Genomic DNA, 24370 nt, shown 5'->3' with positions numbered 1-24370 from the left:
CTTAAAGCCGGTATAAGACCTGTTTCATGTCAGTTAAAAATTTAAAAAGATGATGTTCACCAGCATTAGTCATTTTGAACTTAATTGTGTTGTTACTTTCAGATCTTTTATCTAGGTAAGTGAAGAAAAAAATCTGTTTTAAAGAATGTAGAGAAAGGTGAAACGTAAAGAGCATTGCACTAGTTTATCTGTATTAAAAAGAGCTTGGCTCTTGGCTGTGTTGTGGGCGTTGTAAAAGTTGGTAATAGATACTGTCTGCAGTGATATCTGTGTAGTGGTTCTGTTAGCACAGTTTGATGTCTTTATTCCTCACCTTGTGCTTCTGCGTTGTCTACTTTTGATTAGATACTAGGAGGCTGCAATTCTCTTGATTTTTTTACCTGACAAGAAAAGGAGAACTTCCTTTAAATGTTTTAAATATTTATGATTTTAGTAGAAATTCCAATTCTTTTATCTCTCTAGCTGTGTTAGAAACTTTCTCCTCTTTAGCTTCCAGCACTCCGTAGTTTTTGTGTTTATCTAGGAAATACCCTTTTGAAATGTCTATGTCGTCTCCTCTTTGTAACATCTGTGTATTTCCCGGCTCCCCTTGGGGGCCTGGAGCGGCACTGTGTCCATTTTGCAGGAGTTAAGAGAAGCAGAAAAATTTTAAGTCCCTTTTTCCCTTTAGTGATTAGTTATCCCTGTGAGTCAGATGTTCCGAGTCGCCTGGTGAAGCTAATTCTAGGTATTCAGATGATGTGGCTGAGTCAAGGTCCCAGTTTCCCTTGATTTCTTGGGAGAAGTGGGTAAGACGGGCCTTGGCTGCGTCTGAGACTTGACTCGCCTTGGGGCACATCCCCATCGCCAGCCTTGCTGGCAGCGGAGCAGAGGGCTCCTGGAGCAAGCGCTGCTTTTAAGTGTCGGTAGGTAAAAGGGACGAACAGATGACTTGTTCAAAGTCAGAGCGAAAAGCTTTGGAAGGGCCGAGGACAGAACACCAATTTTACAAGCCCTGTCCTGATTTATTTTCAGGACTGTTTCCCATGTTGATTCTTCAAAATCAGCACTGCTAACCGTTACTTTACAGACCTTGTAATTAAGAAGGAAACGTGGCAGAACGTTACCAGTCATCAGTGTGCTCAACACAAACATCTCGAGCTTGAGGCAAAAGACCATGTGAGTGCTAGCATGGATTTCCAATTTTGGAGCAACCCTAGGTGACGGAGAGGCCTTTTCAAGGTATTTCCAACTGGAAGCAGATGGAGATACTCCAAGTTACTAGCCACAGACCTATACAGTTGGAAAATGTGTGGAGTCCTGATAGGGGCTCCTGGGCTCGTTGGGTACATTGCCTTTTAGACCATTGGTTCCGAATGTTTGGGTTGGGGTTTTCTTAAGCAAGTAATAGAAAGTTCATTTTTTTGACAGAGGAAAGATAGAGTCAGCAACATCACCTTTCAGTGTGCTACACGCTGATGGATTTACTGGAGCTGGGAGAGAATGTCCACATCTATTCCCCCCCCCCCCCCATCAATCTGCTGCATTTTATGTACTGGGAAAGCCACTAAAACACAGAATATATCCAGGCAGCGTACCTAGATGGTCTTATAATTTTTCAGAAGTTAATACAGATCAAATCAAGAGTGCCACTGGGGAACTGAAATTGAGCATTTAGCAGCTGACTAAATAAATAAATGTTTTGCTAATCCCAGTAGGTACTTGCCTCTAAACAGCATATTAGTTTGTCCATATTTGCTCTAAATAAACTCATAAATCACAGTTAACAGGAACATATTTTTGTGTATGTATATGAAAGGTATGTATTTCTTTGTATGTGTAAAAAATTTTGTAGTGTTAAGAACACCATTTCTTTAGCAAAATGAATATTGCTTCTTCAAAATTAGTGGATTGGCAGTTTATAAGGGGCACGTTCATGAATATTAACTATCTGACTTGAAGGAAGAGGAGGTTCTTCAAGGGAGTAGCAGGCTGGTGGCTCCTTAGATTCGTACGTAGGGTTGCCGGGCAGGTTGCAGTCCCACCAAGCCCACTTGTGATGAAGCCACCTTCTACACAGTTGCCCTTGTTCATGTGCCAGCAAACGCCCTCGGGGCACAAAGATTTCAGTGCAGGTCAATTGTCAGTGCAATTAGCCTTTACACGGGCATTTCGAAGGACCCCAGCGGCAGGTCCATCCTGCTCCGCCTCGGTGCGGGCAGGTGCCTGCCGGTGCCAGGGTGCCTGTTGGCATACAGTCCCGCTGGGGATCTGGGTCCCCGTAGGCGTCTGACGATAGCGAGAGCAGTATAGTCCTGAGGACATGTCAAGGCTGAGCCAATTCCTAGGTTTCTGAATCCCTCAGGCTCTGTGGCAATGCCCAGGGGTTATCTGCTGTGAAGTCGTCTTGTAGCATTTAATGAAGACTGGCAGGATTTTCCAGTAGTGTTTAGTTTTCATGTTCCTATAAAAAATATAGCCATGCTTTAAAGTTCCATAGGAATGGTTTAATACCGATCTGTAGGGGATTTCAGGCAGTAGGAGGTTTCACATAAGTTTGTCCTTCGTCAGAACTCACAGTAAGCAGGAGTATTGGTAACTCCCATTAAACTACACTGAAGGCAGCAAGGGATGCAAATTTTCTTCCTTTGTTTCTGCGGGCTGGCCCGCGAGGTGCGGGGTTGCCAGCCTGCTTAGTACGGTTTACAGCCCTCGGGCTTCAAGAGAACGGTTTCCCAGGCTCCCTCCTGCCCCGCTGCCATCGCCAGTGCCTTCCCTTGACGCGTGCCACCCGGTTCGGTGGCCCAGCGGAGCGCTGCGTGCTGACGCGCGGGGACAGTACTTCGGCGTGGGGGAAACAGAGCACCCTGTGCGTTTCCCTGAAAAGCCGTCCCTGCCGTGGCCCTGTTCCAGCAGCCGCTTTGGTTTGCCATCATCCTCCTGGTTTGGGAGAGGCTGCCAGTTGGCAGAAGGTGAAATTGCCGAGTTAAGTAATAAAAGATGCCTGACATTTAGAAGTGAAACGTGTTTGCACCTTATCGTGTTTCTTTCCAATGTTAAGTTGCTGTGTTCTGGGAAGCTGTGGGCTTTGTGCCCATGAAAACGGCAACGTGATAGTCTCAGCAGCAACAGCTAATATCTTGTCTTTCCCTGTGGGGATGCCGTAGAAGACTTGGTCACAAAGTGCTCATTTTTCCCTTCAGGAACCTGCAGGGTCAGGTCTGGTTTTACCTTCCCTTTCCCCCTTGTAACTGGACTCGGGTATTTAATAAGAAATACCATAAAACGCAGCGACATTTTGAGGCAGAATAGGGCCGCTTCCATCTGTGAAATAAATGCCAAAAAACAAATGGTATTTGCGTGTCACTGCACCTCCCGTGGTCGATGTGCTGCTCACCTCCTTTTCACAGAGGCTTTTGCAGTCGCGCTCTGCGGCAGCATGTAGTTCTGGAAACCCCCCAGACCCCACGGGCTCGCAGCCTGTTTCTCTGTCGCCGTCTCTAATCACCTCTCTCGGTTTCAGACCTCCCCGATACGGGGCAGGAGTTCTGTGACGGTATGTGCCTCGGCTGTAAGTGCCCGGTTCAGGTGGGCGCTCGGAGTTGGGCTCCGTTCGCCGCCGCCGGCCACGCGAGGTCAGCCTGTCTCTCTTTCCCAGCCTGGAGCAGCACATGGTAATCCACACCGAGGAGAGGGAGTACAAGTGCGACCAGTGTCCCAAGGCTTTCAACTGGAAATCCAACCTGATTCGTCACCAAATGTCTCACGACAGTGGGAAACGGTTTGAATGTGAAAACTGTGTTAAGGTACGGTGCAGGACGTGGTAACCGTGGGTGGCTTTGCCTGGGAGAGGGCACTGGGACCTGGGGGAAGGGGTCCAGAGGACGGATGACCCATGCTGGCACGGTTCGGTGGCCCGGCCGTGACGTGGAGCGTGGTAACACAGGGAGAGAGGAGCGCTCAGCTGGCCCCGGCATCTCCGTTCGGATGTGGAGCTGAGCCTTGCCCCGCGCAGCTCGCCTTTGGCCTTCTCCCGGGTACGGGAGGGTCTGCCGGGGTGTTAGGTGAGCGCTGTGCAGGGCAGGCGTGGGCGAGCAAAGAGCTGTTAAACCGCGAGCACCGCGCGCTTCGGGGAGCGTGCCGGCAGCCTGGCAGGAGGCGGCTCAGCCCTGCCCGGCTCGTGATCCGTTTGCTGCGGGAGGTGAATGTCCTGCACCCCTAATGCCGGGAGCGGCGGTGACAAAAAACGGAAAAAATAGCCAAGCTTTTCACGTGTACGCTCTTCTCCCTACTGCTTTGTTTCCCCTCCCTCAAGGCGTTTTCTCTTTCAGGTGTTTACCGACCCCAGCAACCTCCAGCGGCACATCCGTTCCCAGCACGTTGGCGCGCGGGCCCATGCCTGCCCGGACTGCGGCAAAACCTTTGCCACCTCGTCTGGCCTCAAACAACACAAGCACATTCACAGTACTGTCAAACCTTTCATATGTAAGTTGTCACGGCCATCACAGAGCTCTGGCTTTTGCTGTAATTGCACGTATCCTGCGGGGCCCCCCAGTACTAGCTGTCCCTCTGTGAGCAGCCGCTGTAATTTTATAGGTCAGAGCACAAGATGAAATTCCGCAGCGATTTTTTTTTTTTTTTTTTTTTTTTTTTGCATGCTCCCTGTTTTTTCAGTAAACATTCATGGCAGTTTTTGACTTTCTTGACAAGTTAAAAGCTGAGTCTCTCAGCAGTCCTAGCGATGCCATTTTCTCATATCTTTTCTTTCTCTCGTCTTTTTCCCCTTAATAATTTTTGAATGTTCATGTTGGTGACATAAATAAATACCTGACACAGCCTGATCGAAATGTTTTTTCAAGGGTGCCTCAAATCCCGTAGCTGTTGTAAAGAATTTGGAATAGTCCCAGAGATGAGAAGAAGGTGTTTTTTAAAAAGAGTTTTTTCCTTCTTTATTTACTGCACGTTTCATCTAGATAATGCTTGGAAGCCAAACAAATAGCAGGTTAACGGTGTCCTTAGTGCTCTCTTTAGGGGAGTATTTCTAAAAGGGCGTTTTCCCTTGAGAGCCGTTCATCTCGTTGCTTGTCATTCTCAGGGTTGTATATTTTTTTAATTGACACAGCACCTATTGGATTTTGATAACTGTGCAGAAAAGCGGATTGTGTCACAACAAAGCTATAGAAACTTTAGGGACTACTTCCTGACACTCTTCAGAAAGCGTAGTTCAAGCACAGAACGGGATCTGTGTTTGATTCCAGGCTTTGATGTTACGGTAGGGAAGCCACTGAACCCACTCCTGCCTTTTTTTCCCGATTGGTATAATGGGAACAGTATGCAAGAGTATCCTGGGAGACTCGTTTCATTAATGTGTTCTGAGATAATCAGATGGGTGTCAGTGGAGGAAGAAAAAATACTCTTATTGCTCATTTTGATGCAATTTTTCATTTGATGACGGGCACATGAAAGAGATAATTTGAAGCTCATAGTATTGCTGCAGTGAGATGAATGATTTCTTCTCATAATCTCCTCACTCTCACCTCATAAGAATTAGGGAGTTGTCAGTCTAAATCAGCGTGTAGAACAACTTGAGACTGATTCTGCCTCGTTCAGATGTGCCAGGTGGAGTCGCATGCATGAATATGGAATCCATTAGCAGCTTTAGGGGAGCCGTGAGGCAGGATTCGCTGGGAAGTTTTTCTTTCCCGTTCAGTGGAAGAAAAGGGGTTGAGGCGGGGGGGGGTGTGTGTGTTTGTTTTTTACAATATTATACTTGGCTTTAAAAAAACCCCAAACTGTAACTTTCTAACTGCAGAACACGGAACAGCAAGAGAGGACGTAGGTATGTGAGCTCTCGTACCTATAGCGCTTTTCTTTAGGGAATTTTGTGTGGTATCATATGTATCTAGCAACTCTCCCTGGGGTGGCAAATGGAAAAAAGGAACCCGATTCCCTTGGAAGACTTTGCTTTTGTTATCCTTAGTCTTCTCATAAAGTTTTGCCACATGGGAACAGTATAACTTCTTTGTTGTAATATTGCGAACACATACAATAAAAATAACGCAAACACCACAAACGCGGTGTTGAGCCAGTGAAAACTGAGCGAAAGTGCACTCAGTTGTGATACAATCTGCTTCAGCAGATTAGCCATTTATTATAAACTCGTGTGTATCTTCTAAACCACAACACAGCATCCCTTGGCACGTGGCAAGAGAGAGGGTTAAAATTAGAAAGGGGTAATTTTGTTCTGGAAAGAAAAGTATATGACCATCTTTTAAAGAAATCCACCCAAACATGACATTTCTTCAGATATTATTAGTAATTTGAGAGGGAGCTTGCTCATGGTATCCTTACACGTGGAAGTATTTGCACCTGCCTGTCGATTTGGGCACACGCAGTCACTCCCGCAACCCTAAAGGTGCTGGCTTTGCGTAGACAAGCAGCCAAGAAAAATACTCGCCCATTCTAGAACCAAGGGTCGAGCAGTTGAAGTAGCACCAGGACGGAGGCAGGCAGGAGTGACCTGGCTGTCCTGGCTTCAGCTTGCCAGCGCTCGCGGGGGCACGGCGCGGCGCGGCCCTCCGAGGCTGTCGTTGGCAAGCGCATCTCTTGCAACAGCAAAGCACGGGAACAGCCCGGAGAGACAGAACCCGTTCGTGGGACTGCGAGTTGTGCGGATGCTGACATACCCTGCTGCTTAAATGTCTGCAGACACGGGGATTGTTGCTGTTAGATAGTCTATCTACTAGACCGTTAGCTTTATGGAAAATAAATTGAGTAGTGTTCCCTTTAAGAACTCTGTTTAGATATTTTTTAAGAAAGCATTTTGAAATGAAGTAAAAAACCTAAATAAACCCTTTCTTTGAAAGTCTAAGGTAGCTAAAATAATACACGCAACAGCCATAAAACTATATGTATACAATAATAGCAGTTCAGAAGAACTGACACAAGTTTTTAAGGTGCGATTGCCAAAAACTAGGGATGGCTTTAGCATACGCGTTTGAAAAAGCTGTTACTCAAACGCTGAAACTCTTCTGATGACTCTCTGGTTCTCCTTCTGTTTGTGCTTCCTTTGCAGCCTCTTGCTGTGTCTGGGCCCAAAGCAGAAAGGCTGAAATACTCTGAGGAAAGACGGTTCATATTAAATTTCTAATGCAGTCAGAAACCAGACACGGCAGACCCTTCAGTGGCAATCCACTGAATTTTGGGATGCTCGTTTGAACTGGAATGTCAAATCTGTTAAATTTTAATAATCTTTGCTTTGATTTTCAGTAGAAAGGGCTTCCCCGTGTATTTTCAGAGCTGCCGGTGAAATATTCTCCTGACAGTCGTTTGATATTCAAGCACTGATGTAAACCCTCAAGATTTAGAAAAAAATACAGGGAAAGTCACGCTTGCATGTACCTATCAGTAGAAGCTGGGAGGGAGGAAGGAAGGACCACTTCGTCCCTGAGTTGGAGGGCTGGGTGTCAGGAGGATTTGGATTCGCGTCCTTGCCTGCCCAGCTCCGAACAATATACTTTCCCTCGCTTTGTCTCAGTTTCCATGTTTACAGAATGGTGAGAACAGCAGTTCTCCGGTGAAAGAAGCGTGTTAATTCACTAAGAAGTAGAATTTCTTCCTATGTTGAAAGAGGCACCAGATAATAAAAAGTTACAGTGTTTTGATACATAGGAAAGTTTGGGTGGCATTTTTGTCTGTCTTTGCCCTGCTCCTTCCACACCAGCAAAGTCTGTAGGTGAAAGAGGTCATAAAAATTCACATTTTGAAAGCTTGGTATTTACAGGTCGTTAAAGAAAACACTGATGTAGCATTAACTTAGCATTGCTAGGGTGTCTTACTAATTTAACGAATGCAAGATCTCACCTCACTTCTAGCCGAAGTGAGGCCTGGCTGGCAAAGTATTTATAGAACATCCCTATGGAGTGGTTACTTACTATTAATGGCATTAAAGAAAGGGTAGGTTTGATTAAGTGAGGCAAAGTTCTTCTCCCTTCAGCCTTCAGTGCTTCCTGCCATGCCAGGACTACAGGGAAGGCAGACTAGCTAATACGAATGGATGCTATCATTAAAAAGCATGATTAACTTTATTGAAAATTCCCAAAAAAGTTTGAGCAGGAGTAGCACATCCCCTCCGATTTCTGCAGAGCGTCGCTTGTGGAGCGATTCTCTGGGAAGGAGGTTTATCGAAAGGGAAAGGTGGTGGTGTTTCTGGGACGGTAGCCTCCGAGAGCCTGGCCCCGCCAGCTGGGCCACGGCTGGGATTCGGACGAAGCATTGCTTTCTGTCAGCTGCTCCTGGGGGCCTTCCAGCCCGCTCCCCTCGCGGCTCTTCCAGCGTCCTCGGCCGGGATTCCCAGGGCTGCCTCTTCCTTTTCTAAACGTAGCCAAGATCACCGCCCGGTGCGGCCGAGTCCTGTACAAACATTTAAAGAGGGCGATAGCTCTTCCCACATTCTTGCAAACTGAAGAGACCAGATGGACTCATTAGCCTGATTTTATACGGGGAGAGCCGAAGCACAAAGAAACTAGACGGTGTGCCGAAAGTTACGGAGGGAAGCCTTAGCAGGGGAAACGTGGAGGCGGGTTGCTAGAGATCCAGCCCCGCGCGTAGCTGTAGCCTGCTTTTTGCCTCTTCTGCCTGTGGGGAAGCGAGGTTTTCGGGGCAGGGGGAAGGGGTGGGGGACGCCGACGAAGCTCCGCAGGGATTCCCTGCCATTTCCTGTTAATTTCATATTGCTTTTGTTGTTGGTTTCTGTTGATGCTTTAGGTGAGGTCTGTCACAAATCCTACACGCAGTTCTCCAACCTCTGCCGTCACAAGCGGATGCACGCGGACTGTCGCACCCAGATCAAATGCAAGGACTGCGGCCAGATGTTCAGCACTACCTCCTCCCTCAACAAACACCGGCGCTTCTGCGAGGGCAAGAACCATTACAACCCAGGGGGGATTTTTGCCCCTGGCCTACCCCTAACGCCCACTTCCATGATGGACAAATCCAAGCCCTCTCCCAACCTCAACCATGCCAGCCTGGGATTCAATGATTATTTTCCATCCCGCCCGCACCCGGGGGGTCTTCCGTTCTCGCCTGCCCCCCCAGCCTTTCCTGCCCTCACTCCGGGATTCCCAGGGATTTTCCCACCGTCTCTATACCCCAGACCCCCCTTGTTACCACCCACCCAACTGCTCAAAAGTCCCCTCAACCACACTCAAGACGCAAAGCTTCCAAGCCCCCTTGGGAACCCAGCGCTTCCTCTGATCTCTGCAGTGAGCAACAGCAACCAGGCCGCTTCAGGAGAGGAGAAATGCGAAAGCAGCCTGGAGAGCTCCTACCTGGAGAAGCTAAAAGCCAGGAACAGTGACATGTCCGATGGCAGTGACTTTGAGGATGTCAATACAACCACAGGCACAGATCTGGACACCACTACTGGCACCGGTTCCGACCTGGACAGTGATGCGGAGAGTGACAGGGACAAAACAAAAGATAAGAGCAAGCAAATTGAGAGCAAGCCAGATTTTGTCGGCAGCTCTGTGTCTGCAAGTTCCACCAACAACACGAGTGAGATCCCTCTCTTCTATTCTCAGCATTCCTTCTTTCCTCCCCCCGAAGAGCACCTGCTGCCCGCCGCGGGAGCAGCTAATGACTCTATTAAAGCCATCGCCTCCATCGCAGAGAAATATTTTGGGCCTGGCTTTATGGGGATGCAGGAGAAAAAGATGGGTTCGCTCCCGTATCATTCCATGTTCCCTTTTCAGTTCCTCCCCAATTTCCCCCATTCACTCTACCCTTTTACGGAGCGGACCCTCAATCACAACTTGCTGGTCAAGGCAGAACCAAAGTCACCCAGGGACCTCCACAAAGTAGGCAGCACCAGCTCAGAGTCACCCTTCGATCTCACCACAAAGCCAAAAGAGATTAAGCCAATCTTGCCGCCACCTAAGGTCCTGCCAGCCCCATCCTCAGGGGAAGAACAGCCACTGGATCTGAGCATTGGCAACCGCATCCGAGCCAGTCAGAACGGCGGAAGAGAGCCACGGAAAAACCACATTTATGGGGAAAGGAAGCTAATGGCAAGTGAAGTCTTACCCAAGATTTCCCAGTCTCAACTGCCTCAGCAGCCATCCCTGCATTACGCTAAGCCATCACCCTTTTTCATGGACCCCATATACAGGTATTAACATACCCTGCCTTAAGCCTTTCCTCTAACGAGCTCGTTTTCTAGCTGACATCGCAACTTGAGGCAGATCGGGGTGTAGGTGGTTTAGAAAGAGCAGTGCAAGTCTGCTGCGGTTGATGGTGCTTCTCTCTCCTTTGTCCCAGCACGGTGAATTTTCTGAATCGAAAGGGCTGAATAATGGAAAGGAGTGCTCGTAATCAATATGTATAAGGAACGCATCCTTATTTTGATAAAGAAGAAACTTGACCTATTTAAGGACTCTCCCACGAGCCAACGCTAAGATGGCACTTCTGCTGGGGAAATTCCAGAGGTTTGATTCGATAAGAATGCAGAGTTCAGATGCCGCAGAGCTCGGGCTCTCATGGCTTGGGAATGAGTCAGGAGCCCTGGGAGCCTGGAAATGCAGCTCTCCCACTGACTTACTTGATGGCCTTTTGTGAGCCGCTTCACCTTTCTTCCTCCCCACCCCCCTTTTCCTTTCTAATTCCTTTTCATAGAGTGTTTCGGTTCATAGGAACTGCTGTTGTGGACCCAGCCTTTTGAAACGTTTTTAAGTCTGGAGTAACAAGTACTGTGTAAATACACGGTAGCGTGTTATTATCCGGCTCTCTCCCGGGTAACGTCTCTTGCAGACTTACCTTTCTTAGAAGATAACAAGGGTTTTCTAGTTTTTCAGTTGAAACGGCTGGTTTTTGAGGAAGGCCCGATTCGTTACGTCATGCCTAGAGTAAGCTGAACACGGAAGGCATGTGTAAAGCAGACTGACTGAAGTTATCCAAATGCCAGTTAAACTTCCAGAAGGAATGAATTCAGAAGAAGATGTAAGGGGAAGACTTGAGTCTGTTGTTGTTTTAGAGCTTTTTATAAAACCTCTTTCTAAAGGAAAACTATTTTAAGCTTTACGGTGAGGGTCCCAGTAAGTTTGCGTATCACCCATCCGGGCACCGGCACTACCTTTGTTATCTTCCTGCTACGGATGAGAGGTATTTGTCACGTAGGAAATACCGTTTGCTTGGTTTTGGCAAAGTCCGGTGAAAAGAGGTATCCCGAACTAGTTTGATTTAGACGTTAACACGGCAGTTAGTTCTCCCTTAGGCTAGGGTGCTTGCTAACATCCATTTCGGTACGCGGGTTTGGGCCGGAGGGCTCCTGGATTCAGTGTCTAATTGCACAGCCGGTTCCTGGAAGTGAACGGTTTGTTCTTGCGTGACTTGAGCTGCATGTGAATAGCGTGCCGCAGGCTTGCATGGTGAGCCTCGCTGTAATCCGGCCTGCTGGAAGGTTAACGGCTGTGCTGCAGAAGCTGGTGTTTTCTTAGCGCTGGGAAGACTCACAGTCACCGCAGAGCGGTTATGTCAGCACTGGGATGGTTCGCTTGAGTGTTCGAAGGACCGCGAACAGCAAGGAGCGGCGTGGCCTTCACTGCCGGCTGGAAAAGCAGGCCGGGAGAACAGCACCTATGTCACTGCCTTGCTGCTATTGTGCGGTTGATAACTGTGGGAAAAAATGATGTCAATGTCTAGCCAGGCCAAAGACCTGTCAGCTGAGATGAGGATTAGCGAGCCCTCGTTGCTTGCTGTTAAGAAAGCGTCTCTCGCTTTGCCAGCACTCTCGGGGTTGATGCTGTGTTGCTTGCTTACATGCTTACCATCTGTGATGGCAACGGCCACATCGCAACCGGGGACGTGGCGTATTCTGTCTGGGACCCACCGTGGTCATCTCCTCCTGGAAAACTAAGTAATGATGTAAATAGTCCGGCATTTATTTTTGTAAAAAGTACTTCTGGAAAAAAAATAAATAAATGGGATAGAAAGGCAAAAGCTTCGAGTTAGCTTAGGATCCTGCCACCTCTGGGCATTCTCAGTAGGAATGTTAAAATAACACGGGTTGAAAAAGCCGTTGCCAATTAAAATAGCGGCCTCGGGAAAACCGTAAAGGTCCAGAAGACAGATGGAAGTGAAGGATGGGGGCATCGTTTGTTGCATTCCATGGGATGCATGCAGTTTTAGTAATACATTAAAATAGAAAGTCGGTGGTGGAGTTGCTTGCGAATCAGACTTCTGACGTAATGAGCTAAACAGCAGAGCTTCCACGTCCCAGCTTAAAAAACATGGAAATATTTTGTTTCTAAGCTTCTCTTTATCAGACTCTCTCACATCATTTGGCTCCTTCATTTTTCTCCCAAAGGCCACTTAAATCCTTGACATTTTCTCCTGGTGATATAATTTAATGCAGCCAGACAGCCTGAAATCAGTGCAGTTTTTAGCTCAGCCTTGTTAAGGTAACGTTCTCAGGCACTGGGCTGAAAAGATCAGCTTAATCCCCTGGTCACTGCGGAATTCAGCTCTGACGAGGAAGTTTGTACGTTTGTCGTGTTCCCATTACCCGACACCGGGAGATGGTAAAGCTGCGTGAAACGCTGTCGCTTCACTGAGGTTTTACGTGGGGCTCTCTCTCGAGACGCCTGCTGCCAGGGTCCAGAGGGCATTCCCCTGGGCATCGTAGCTGATTTCGGCGCGTCACGGAGAGTAAAGCTTCGGTGGTCGGGGCGTTGCTCGCCGCGGTTTACTGTTTTACCTAGTGTCAGGGAGAAACTTTTTGGGTATTGTTTTACAGACGGTTGTTTTTCTGAAAACTCGTGCCCGTAAAAACACGTACCTCCCAAAGCACAGTAATTCTGCCTGCATTTCAAATCCAGCTCTTCTCTTTTCTTCTACCCAAGAAAAATGAAATGCAGATTAAATACAGTTCGCTAACTAGCACTCTGCATGACTCTTCTTTTAAACTCTTTGGTAATTTGATCCACGCACCAATCAGCTGAAATGCAGCAAAATAATTTGCTCTCATTTATGCTGGACTAATGTAGTTAAAATGACTCTTACTATTGGATTTCTGCTGGTTTAGCTGAGATGGACTCTATTCCAGTAATTTAAAGATGCAGCTGCGTTTATTGGAGTGACTTTCGTAACACTTGTTTCCCATAGAGGACATTTCGGTTTCTCTTTTTGGTGATTCCACGCCACGGTTTCCCTGCAAGTGGAGTATTTTGTGAAAGCAAAGCGAATCTTTTCAAAAATAGGAGCCTGCCTTTAGAATCGTTTCTGCATAGTAAGGTGCTTAGGCGTGGAATATTTGAGTGGACTGAAGTGACATCAGAAGAACTCGGGTTCCTAAGTCACTTCAGAAACCTCCCACCGGCTCCTAAGTTTTAAAATTGTTGTCCACCTATCCTTGCCAAAGAAACGCAATGCAAATTATATCTCAGCTGCAAGGGAGGAAATAAATATGAAACACCTAATGATTTCAGCACACTTGGGGCTGCAAAGTCTGGCCCGGTGTTAACTCTTAAGATAAAGACAAACTCTCAAAGAGAAATTTTTTCGATGCAGTGGCTGCCTGCTGTGGACTCTAGAGCTCCTCTCACTTAAACATTGCTTTTGCTGTAAATGTAGTTTTTTTCATGACATTTCACAACAGCAGAGGCCTATAAACCGCTGTAGCAGAGGCATCGGTTCTCACATAGAAAGATGAAAATGTTTTCTTAGTCGTCAGTCTGATGGCTAAAAAAATATTGCCCCAAGGAGGGGATCCATTTTCATATCGTTTCCAGTGCCTTTTGCAGGGTAACTTGTGGGTCATAATTTGTAGTGTCCGGTAGAAGGGGAAGAAAGACATTTGTGTCAATAGGAGAATAGCCTCAGATACGTAATTTAAACGCCGCTGCAAATGGTTTGGCTATGTCTTTGCTGCCTGTAGCCCTGTAAGGTATGTAACCCTCTGTGTTGTTGTCCAGCAGGGTGGAGAAGCGGAAGGTGACAGACCCTGTGGGTGCCCTAAAGGAGAAGTACCTGCGACCCTCCCCGCTGCTTTTTCACCCCCAGGTAAAAGCAGTGACGTTGCAATGCGGTGTTGACTGAATGCCAAGAACTTTGAGATGGAGCTGGTACAAACAGGTCACTCGGCTCAGACTCCTTCTCGTCCAAGGGCCCGACTGGAAACTCCACTGTTTTCCGCCAGTTGCTTTCAGATACTTCTGATTTCATACCTGGTTTGAGGATGGTGGTAGTTACGCCTTGCTGTTTCTTTTGCATTAACAGAAGAACAGGGGTGAGGTCTGGACAACTCATACGGTCTGCCAAACTCCCCTTTGGCGTGCCAGGATGCCTACGTAATGTTTCCAGTGGGAACTCCTGGTGCAGTCATTTGCAGTGGTGCAAAGTGGAGAAGGACTGTCCAGCATCCAAGCAGTAGCGTTTTCTACCTGCCTGACGTTCCCTTACGTCATCTAGAAAGCGTGAAAGTGCAGGGCAGTGGGGAGTCAGGGTTCAGTTCTGCCTGCTCCAAAAGGTGATGGCTCACTTGACGGAGAACTGGTGTTCTCTCCTTCCTGCACAGCTGCTCTAGCCTCTGCTCTTCTGACAACTCGCGGATATTTGCTCCCTCTGCGTCTCCTTCAGGCCTGACTCACTGCAGAGCAATGGGAAACGCTGCTGGACAGCTTTCCCACTTGACAGTGGAGCGGGAATGCCAGCCCGTCAGCCCGCAGCGCAGCCGGCCCAGGCCTTTACCCCAGAGTATTCGAAAGGCACAGCTAAGTCCGGTGCAGCCAAGACTATTCACGAGACTCAACCCCAGTTTACAAAACCCCTTCTCTTATGAGCGATAGCTAAACTCTCCAAGAAGCGATGTTACTCTTTGCCCTTAGGATTCCTTGCTCCGTAACGATAATGCAGCGGGTTCTGCCACACGCTGCCCGACATCCTCTCGTGTGTGAGGCTCGCCAGCTATCCTCCGTCTCTCCTGCCGAGAACGCATGCTGGGAGCTGAGCTCTGTGGTCATTCTTGCACTCTCCTTTATACTCGCATGCATTGTTCTCCTCTGATAATGTTTCCCACCTTAGATAAATAACTTGCAGGTTTGTGAAAGCTGGATCCTGGTTGCTTTCACAGCTAAACTTAGTTCCCTCATTGTTTCGCATCAGCCTCAGAGTTTGGTTAATAACTTCCCCCGATTTTTCCTTCATCCAGGCTGGATAATGGTGACAGGCTGGCCAGGAACATCCTGTGTTTGTGTGAGTTAGAATAGTGGGGATATCTGCCTGTAAAGAATCTGATAGCAGGGAGGAGCTAGTGTGGCAAAGCAACCCAACAAGACGATGAGAAACGTACAGGCCCTGAGTAGGAGCAAGCATTGGGTGGAAGGTTATTAACATTGTTCCTGAACTCCTGACCACGTCCTCTTCCCATGGCAATGAAAAGATGTGGAAGGTCTGGTTATCTCTAATAGCTTCTCACACAGAATAGCCTAAAATTTACAATCACTCGAGCCCGAAACTTCCTGATAACTGGTTTTTAGTAAAGCGGGTTGCTGCGTAAAGATCACTTGATCTGGAGAGCTGCTGTTCCCATGCTATGTCATCCATCAGGTATTTCAAATACGGTGAACGAAGACGGGTCGTTTGTTCAAGAATATGTGAGATTTTTACTGCCAGATCCCCATCCGATATTCTCCTGGATCTTTTCCTAAGAAATCGTATTTTCAGGGGCTCCTGCTTCTGTCTTCTTCATTAGGAGCAGCGTTCATATAGCGGGTCACTTAGAGGCACGCTCTACGCGTGTTTCTCTCGCTCTAAACACGAGTCCGGCCTCAGCCTTTTCTTCTGTGAATAATTCCCCAGCTCTCATGGAGGGCCCTGGGTGGGATGTGATTAAGCCAAAAGGTGTGATAAAGACTGAGCATTCAGAAGATGCTTTCTCTCTCAAAATGAATTTCAGGCAACTTTTATCGCCTAGGCAGTCGTTGACAGGAGTTTCTCTGCTCCGATGGGAGTTATTCTTACATTGTCTCTTTTAAATGAAACTCTGGACAACATAAATAAATGGTGTAACTTTTTGATAACTTAATGGAAAACCTTTTCTCACCTGTTAAGTTCCTTTTCTTCTCCCCTTCTTTTTTATTATAACCAGGCAGTTGTTCCCTAAATAGCAAGTGCCTTTACCACTGGAGAGGCTATGGCCGGTGTTTAGAATTTTAAAATAAGCCTACGGCTATCAAGCCAGCAAACATCTCTGACTAAGTGCCTAAAGAACAGGGCACAACAAAAGATATCTCCAGGTACTCCAGCAAAGGGCTGAGTGGCATAGCTCTGAAAGATCCGGATAGCATTTTAACGTGATGGTTTTGTTACATGACTGGCAGCTGGGGCAGAGCTTTTGCTGTAAATGATCAAGTAACCTTTTCAAGTGGCTGGCGCTAAGTATTACTTACTATTTATCATGGGCTGGGAGCCTCCAACTAAGGGGCCGTGGATCTATTATCGGGAAATGGGTTTTACTACTCCTCTTTTTTACAGCTTATGAATGGTTGTCAGCCTTCCACAATGTATTCTTTGGTGATTAAGACAACTTTTTTTATTAGTCGTACATTTTAAACAATATCTTGGCTCTCTTCTCCCCCCCCCCCCCCCCCCCCCGAGCCCAGTTTAATAAAGTGTAAACGTGCAAAAGGTCAGCCCTTCCTGTACAATAGAGCATCTAGTTTTGATATATGGCTTCCTACTGCCTTCCGCTCGCTCGCTGTCCCCCCAGCTCTCGGGCTGACTCTCCGGTCAGGCTCCCACTCCCCCCAGCGCTCCCTTCTTTCCCGCTGATGTCATCGGCAGTGAGGAGGCAGCTTTATTGCTGCCTTGTTTGTTTTATCCGTGTTTTCTGCTCGGTATCTCGAAAGTGCTCTCAGGAGTGCATGAAATTGAACGTCGGAGATGTCGGCGTGGTCCTCCGAGTTGCATTTCTCTCTTGGATTTGGATTTCCTGTTTTGCGCTAATGAAAGTAAAAGTGGTTTTCTTTCGGTAGGATTTTTATGCGTATCCTTTTTTTGTGCGCACAGGCCGACTTTTTTCTTCCCTTTTTTGCTTTCCCCTTCCGTATCTCCGGGTTTTTCCCTTTCTCCCTCTTTCTGGTGCGGTATTTAATCCAGTGTTTGTGTGAGGACACGGCCGTTGCCGAGTCATACAAACTGAAGCTGGTACGGGCACCCAGAAGCGTTTTATTCGACGTTACATCTCGAGGCCTGGCTGCCTGCCGCTCCCATCCGAACAGGCTTTCAGTGTGTAGGTCGTGGTCCTCCGAACCATAACTCATCCAGCCACGGCTCACATAGAGTATTTTGGCTGGAATTCCCTTTCACTCCAGGAAGCTCAGCCACCTCCCACCCATCCTTCCATCACCTTTACTGGCTTCTGCACCTTTCTTACATATAATTACAGTGTTGGCCTCTTCGCTAGGCAAACTCTCTGTGGACCCCCTCCATCCTGAGTCAGATCTTAACTCCTCCTCTTCCCCGGCTGCTCCCTCTTCACCCCTCCAGCCTCAGCCTCTCCTCTGTCTCAGCTCCCCGATCAGCGGTCACGCGTTCCCCCGTGCTCCCTCCCACGCCATTTTGGCCGGGATTCTTCTGCCTCCTGCCCAAAACTTCTCAGTCCTCTCTAACCTGCGGTCGTCTGCCTGCCTGCCTGCCTGCCTGCCAGCCCGCGGCTTGCCACTGCTGTCCCTCTGAGCCCGTGCGAGGGTGATGGATGCTGCATGAGAAATCAAACCTCCTTGCTTTCCGAGACTTTGTTTTGGGCTTGAGAGGAGGGTTTGGGCGGTGAGTTCTACATCCAGCAGTTGACCCCGGTGTCTAATTTCGGTGTCATCCCTGGAAAAAGGGAAGCCAAGCGTGTTCTGAGATAATCTGAAATGCTGAAAGTAAGCACATGCACATTGCAGACGGTAAACAAGTGCCGAATTTCTGAGATCGAACGCTTACTGCATGGCGTTGCCAGTTGTATCTTTTCTGATTTCTCTGAGCCCGATAACGCTGTTTCTCTCTCTCCTGGCTGGATTCGGTGGCTCCATTTCACGCTGCGCAGCGAGCTTCTGAGGCTAAGAGCAAACATCAGCAACAGGCTTTGACCAACATACTAGTGCTAAAAGACATGTTTTATGCATCAGACATTGTTCTTCCTGTGGATTTTTATGACATGAGGTCTTTTCTTGTACTTGTAGATGTCAGCCATAGAAACGATGACAGAGAAACTGGAGAGTTTTGCAGCCATGAAGGCAGACACTGGCACTTCCCTGCAGCCCCTTCCCCATCACCCGTTCAACTTCCGATCTCCACCACCCACGCTATCCGATCCCATCCTGCGCAAGGGCAAGGAGCGTTACACCTGCAGGTAAGGGCCTGGGCACCCCGCAGAAGCGAGACCGTACCCCCGGCTTGTCCAGGCAGCCCTGGGAGAATGCCACCCGGCTGGGAAGCTTCACCAGACCCCAGCATGCAAGAGAGCAGCTTCACGTGGACATCTTTACTGTCTTGGCAGGGGTGGGAGGAAAAACAAGAAGCAGCAGAATTAGAACACAGCATTCTGATGACTAATTCACTCTGAAATAGCTTGTTTTGTCTGGTAGAAAGTCAGCATCTTCTATTTTCTTTGTAATTTTTAATAACCTTGAGAGCAGATCTGGAGATTCTCAAGCAAACGGAATTCTCCAAGCCAAGTCTCTTGCGTGCGGTAGCAAATGCCACAGTTTCCAATGCGAGTGCAATCTCAGCTATGCAAAATAACGGAATTTAAAATGGCTTACAGCAAACAACTCCTTCAAACACAATTGTATCCACAGAAATACTTACGTGTCCGTTGCAGCTCTCAAAGCTCGTGTCGGAGCAGATCACTGGGGAATAAAAACCTCTATCTGCTTACGCAGTTTTACCTGCAACTACTAGAGGTTCTTGTGGTGGCTCCCACCGCATTTTTTGTGGGTGCAGTAAGTGCGTACGTGTTTTGTTTGATGTATCTCTTATGTTAAACTTTGCCACAAAAGCTATGGGCTCAAATTTCAGTTGAGTGTTTAGAAATTTGAGTTTTCTACCTATAACAGGGACTAAACTTATATTTAGATATACACTCACAAGTTTACATTGGGATTTTCATTGTTGAGGAACACTCACATTAACCATCTTCCGGACATCTGAAGGTGCTGACTGTCTCTGAAATTAAGAAAGTCTACTCATATGTTCCTTCTACAACAATAAGCATCAGGTTTCATAGTCACAGAATGTAACCCTTCATCCTTAATATTTTATTTCCCAATTAATATTTTTATTTATACCTCCCTTCCCTTTGAGTTTACTGTGAATCAGATTTATTGTGGAACACAGTTCCTTCTCTTATTTCATTTCCTATTGCTGCATTTCCTTATTCTAAGCAGACCGTCAGACTCACAGCAGTGCATCCTGATAACAGTAACGCAATGCTGCAGCATTTATCCAGAAGAAAATTCTGTGAATTCCGAGAAGGGTGATCAGGTAGATTCTGTATGATAAGTAACTAAACAGAACTATAAAGGAGATCTATAAAAATCTCAAGCGACGGACAATATGAATAGGCAGTGATTAAACACTCTTTATCCTAATGCAGGAGCGAGGTAGTATTGAATGCGGTTACTGAGCGACAGGTTCAAACAAGCAGGAGGTTCTTTTGCAGAACACACAGTTCAGCAGAGGAACTCGTTGCCGTTGGAGGCTGAGGGTGTCCAAAGCTTACGTGCATTCAGAAAGATTTTAGAAAAATGGAAGAAACTCAGCCAAAAGGGTAGCGAACACAACTGTTCAGCCTTAGGCTCGGGAGGGTCTTCAACTTCAGATGGAACCTGGGAGAATATAGTGGGGATGGGTCTCACTACGTCCTTATTGTGTTCCTATATACTTGCCCAGGCCTCCGAGATAAGCTACTGAGTCAGCCAGCGTTTGGGTCTGAACTGAGTGTTCTGGTAGGGTTCGTTCTTTTTCCTGCCCTTCCCAGCGATGCAGCGTCATCGACTGTGGTTCTGTGTCTCTGGCGGAAATGGGTTACACCGGTATCTTGGCACTGTGAATCCTGTTACTCTGGGGCGGGTCTCGCGCGGTTGGTTTTTCCTCCACGTCTTCCTCCCTCAGTGCAGAGGTGCCTGGAGTTACTGGTCCATACAGGGCTTTCCCGATTTGGGGAGCGGTATCGAAATGAGCGAGGTCGATGGCAGCCGGTGATACGGCGTTTGTCAACGATCTGGTGCGGCGGGACGTTCGTGCGCTGATGCTTACTTTGGCTTTCGCTCTCCAGGTACTGTGGCAAGATCTTCCCACGCTCAGCAAATCTGACAAGGCACCTGCGGACACACACTGGAGAGCAGCCCTACAGGTGAGGCTCCCCCCGGATAAAGCCCCTCTCCCGCGCACTCCTCAGGCGCCGCCACGGGTTTTTTTCTCCTCTCTATAAAGCTGTGCCAACATCATACCGCAGGCCTGTAGCGTTACATATAATGATTCATAGGATTGTATATTATGTGTACCAGCCAAAAATAATCAGGCTTGGCAGCTTGAAGATAGACACTTAGCCTATATTTAGATGTATGCTGGCAAATGAGTGGTCTGATTTGCAGTGTTGTTTAACACTCACATTAACCATTCATCTCAAGGACAGCTGAAGGTGCTGAATGTCTCTGAAAATCGGGCTGTTTTGAAGGGCTTGCCAGCAAGTTAACTGCTGGGTCTAGCTAGATTTTTTTTTCTCTTTTCCTAATGCATATCTGAGGTGCCTGAAGTAGCGGATCAAAAACCAAAAGAAAGAAAAGCTCTGTAGTATATCTGCTTCAAAATCTAAGTCAGGGAGTGTCCTACCTTAAATCGCAAAGTTTAAAAAGAGCGATCAGAGGGGGGAATTCACACGACTGAATTTCACGTGTTCAGTTGGGTGTTTGAGGTAGAAGGCTGAACTACTGTTTTCTGCTAGCTGTGGACAAGGTGATCTGATTTTTAGACTTGGGTTTGCGTTGTGTCTATGCGAAAGGGCACGTTGCAGAACTGCCCATCTCTTCCCCCGGACAACACCCTGCGTGCAGGCACGGCCTTCCAGCCCGGGCACGCGCAGGGGCTGGTTCTCCTAAAGGGACTCCTGCTGCAGAAGGGGTTTTAAATTCGAATAAAACTCACAAGAAAATATACGTAAGTATGTGTGTGTGTGTATATAGGTATATGAAGGAGTATTTCCCATGGAAGACCAAGTGGGAATTTTTTCCCCCAGTATTTTCTCCTAGTGTTTTGCGGTCGGTTTCAAAAAAACTCTGGCAAAAAATATGCTTTGGTTGATTTCTTGTTAGAATAGGTACATACATGAGCAAAACGGAATGAATGATGACTTGAGAGCTCACTGAAAATCAAGCGTTGTGTTTTCCATGATGTGAGTAAGTGTTTTGCGCGTTGACAAACAGTAGTAGCAATTCAAACAGTTGCATTTTTGGTAGCTAATATTACGGTGTTTCCATACACAGTCATAAGTTCACAACAAAGCTAATGTAGTAGTTACTATATGAAGAGAAACACAAACAAATTTATGAGCAGCAAAAGGCCATGTGGTCAAATATACATCAAATCTTTATGCTTAGTTTAACTTAAGAAGCTACTCTCTCCCGCATTGTAATCTCTGCTACATACGGAGTAAAATTTTTTTTCCATACAGAGTCATACAGAGTTTTGAGTGTAGACATTAGGTAAATCAAAAATTAAAAAAACCCCTCTCCAAAGCAGACATATATTTTGGAACCGTTCCCCGTGCTGATTTTTTCAGTTGCGTTATTTGATAGGCCTTGAATGAATACTGTGTATTCACTATACACACACCCCTGTCTGACTGAAACGCTTGCTCCCGATTATTCAGAGATTGTGAGTTCAGTTTTCTTCCAAAAAAGGAGACTTGCAACTTAACAAAGGTTAGGAAAATAAAGATTTATTTGATCTGGTCTTCTCCCAGAAAATGGCCTGTGTGTTTTTTTTGTAATAGAGGTTTGACTTCTGGACAATGTTGCATTATAATAGCACTCCTGAGAGTTAGTGCTACATTTACAGAAGAGCTTAATTATCATTGATTTTCTTTTGCTCTCAGAGAACCGAGATTCCCAACTTTTGCAGCAATAATTGTTTTGAAAGCTTGCTTTTTAAGTGCCAACTTTATACCGGTAAAAGGAGGTTGCTGAGTTTTCAGTGGTTTACTGATGTCTGTCTTATAATTTTTCTTTTGATTGTTTAAATGTTTTTTCTTTTCACTCTGTCAGTGTTATATATTCATCCAAATGTGAATTAGAATGTTCTTAAAGCTAACATAAACTGACCGAATGTCCAAGCGTAGATCAAGAAACAGGCAGGCCAGAAAATAAGGTGCTTTGGGTTTGATTCCTGATTGTCATTGATAAGTGGTGTGGTTTTTGCCAAGTCACTTAAACTTCCTAGGTGTCTATTTAATTACGTATAAAGTAGGAATTAATAGCACGTGAGCAATAAAGGAGGCAAAGTAATTCTTTTTGTAAAGGGAAAGTGCCACGTGTTTTTTTAAGAGTAAGAAAAACCTGGTAATGCACTTTACTTCCTAAAAATCAACTGATTTGAAAAGACTCGAAGACAATATGCTGTCCAGTGAAATTCACGTTCTTTTCACTCTTCTTTTCTGCACCAAATCTAAAATTCAGTAGTATGCATTTCAAAACCCAGTGGTAAAAAGGACTATCAAACTTCACTGTTTCTTTCAGAGAAATGCTAAAGAAGTTGGGCTTGTAAAATCACGTCAGACTTACCTGGAACCTCGGGTCATAAAAAATAGGACTTTCTGAGCTTACCAAGCGAAGTCCGGAAGAGGCAAGCTTTTAAGTGAAGCTCCGTACGCTTGGAGCACATGAACATAAGGGCGTATTGTAGTTGGGGCTTGCCTCTTAGTTTTGTTTTCATTCTCTGGAATCGGACAATCACATAAACTGCATAAAACCTGGACTGGGAACAACTAAAAGCGATGTGATTCAGCAAGACTTTATTTTCTTCTTTCAAACGTCCATTCCCTCCAGGATGCCATCTAATTGATTCTTGAATTACACCCAATCCTGAAGCATTGCCTGTGAGGCTGCGATTCCTCCTAGAAAGATGTGCTTCCTGACGTCTGTTTTGAATTTGTTTTTCTTTAATTTCCTTTTAGGCCCCCGTGCCCTGTTATCTACATTAAGCTGAAACTAACAACTAAAGCTGACGTTTACCGTGTCATTTAAGATTGCACATAGTTAGTAAAAGTCTCTTCTTTTTCATTTTCTTTTTTGAAAATGTAGCCTAAATTCGTCCCTGGTGTAAATGGACTTGAGATTAAGGAGTTACTCAGAGGAATAGTGGCTGTCCGTGTGTTTTATGCTTTGTTACTGCAACTCTGTCTTTACAGCTCGCATGGATCATCAAAAAAAGTGTAAAATTTTGCGAGTGCTGTCATGCTGTCGAAACTTTACAAAGCATGTTATCGAATGCCTTACTGTCACATTTGAAGTGTTACCAAACTGTTGTAGTCGTACAGCGATTAGCTCAGTTACTCCTTCTTACGTTGCTGGGGTTTGCCGTCTGTTTTTCCCCTTCCAGTTGTATTGTGCCAGGTATCTGAGTTCCCTCAAGCTCTGCGGATTGCCTGCCGTTCCTCAGAGCTCCCGAGTTCCAGCTCCGGCTCCTTCTTAGCGATCATTCACTCCCACTTTATATTTTTTTAGCCCATTGGTGTGTTACTTTAAACTGATAAGGAAGAAACTTTACTAGCATTTTGCCAGTGTGTTTACAAAGCAAATACCGCTTCTTTTGAGTTTCATTCTTCTTCTGCCTCTGTGTTCACCTCTTCCCTGAATTTAAGCTGGTTCCTCTGTCTGGGTCATTTATTTAGATTAAAACCAGGAGAGATCCAAGTACCGACCCCTGTGGGACCACAAATAATACAGTACGTCTCCCTCGTCCCTTTGCTTTCAGACGTTAGCTATTGCTCCTTTCGAATGCCCCTCTGTTTTCTATTTTTTTAACAAGCTCTTTATCCTTTCTCCGTACCCTAACCTGGATCCACATAGCTCATAGTTAGAGCAAGGACCTGTCAAAGGAAACTTTTCAAAGACTTCCTGAACATCTAAATAAATTGACATACGGGAGGCCAGATCGTTCTTGCCTTACGCACGCAGGCGCTGCCTTTGAAGTGGCTGGAAGTGCTCGCGTGAGTAATGTGGGCGAGCCCCGGCCCGGGCACCCGGGGCGGCTGGCGGCACGGCGGCGCTCAGGATGCCCCTCTTGTGCCCCGCGCCAGGCAAAGCCAGGCGAAGGAGGGCTTGAGCGTGGCTTAGAAGGGCACGGAGCTGCG

General features: G+C 46.7%; 1 protein-coding gene across 1 annotated transcript in view; it reads left to right on the top strand.

The window, feature by feature from the left end:
* Window positions 1-24370, top strand: part of PRDM16 (PR/SET domain 16) — a 221516-nt gene that overhangs the window by 187978 nt on the left and 9168 nt on the right. The window contains exons 8-13 of the mRNA XM_050909645.1: window positions 3638-3785; window positions 4311-4464; window positions 8746-10147; window positions 13950-14034; window positions 18201-18370; window positions 20297-20374. Of these exons, the coding sequence (XP_050765602.1) occupies window positions 3638-3785; window positions 4311-4464; window positions 8746-10147; window positions 13950-14034; window positions 18201-18370; window positions 20297-20374 (2037 nt within the window). The remainder of the gene's footprint in view (window positions 1-3637; window positions 3786-4310; window positions 4465-8745; window positions 10148-13949; window positions 14035-18200; window positions 18371-20296; window positions 20375-24370) is intronic.

The sequence above is a fragment of the Gymnogyps californianus genome, chromosome 21 (assembly GCF_018139145.2).
Source record: "Gymnogyps californianus isolate 813 chromosome 21, ASM1813914v2, whole genome shotgun sequence".
Lineage (NCBI taxonomy): Eukaryota > Metazoa > Chordata > Aves > Accipitriformes > Cathartidae > Gymnogyps > Gymnogyps californianus.
The sequence above is the reverse complement of the archived record's forward strand: the minus strand, read 5'-3'. Positions and strand labels throughout refer to the sequence as shown.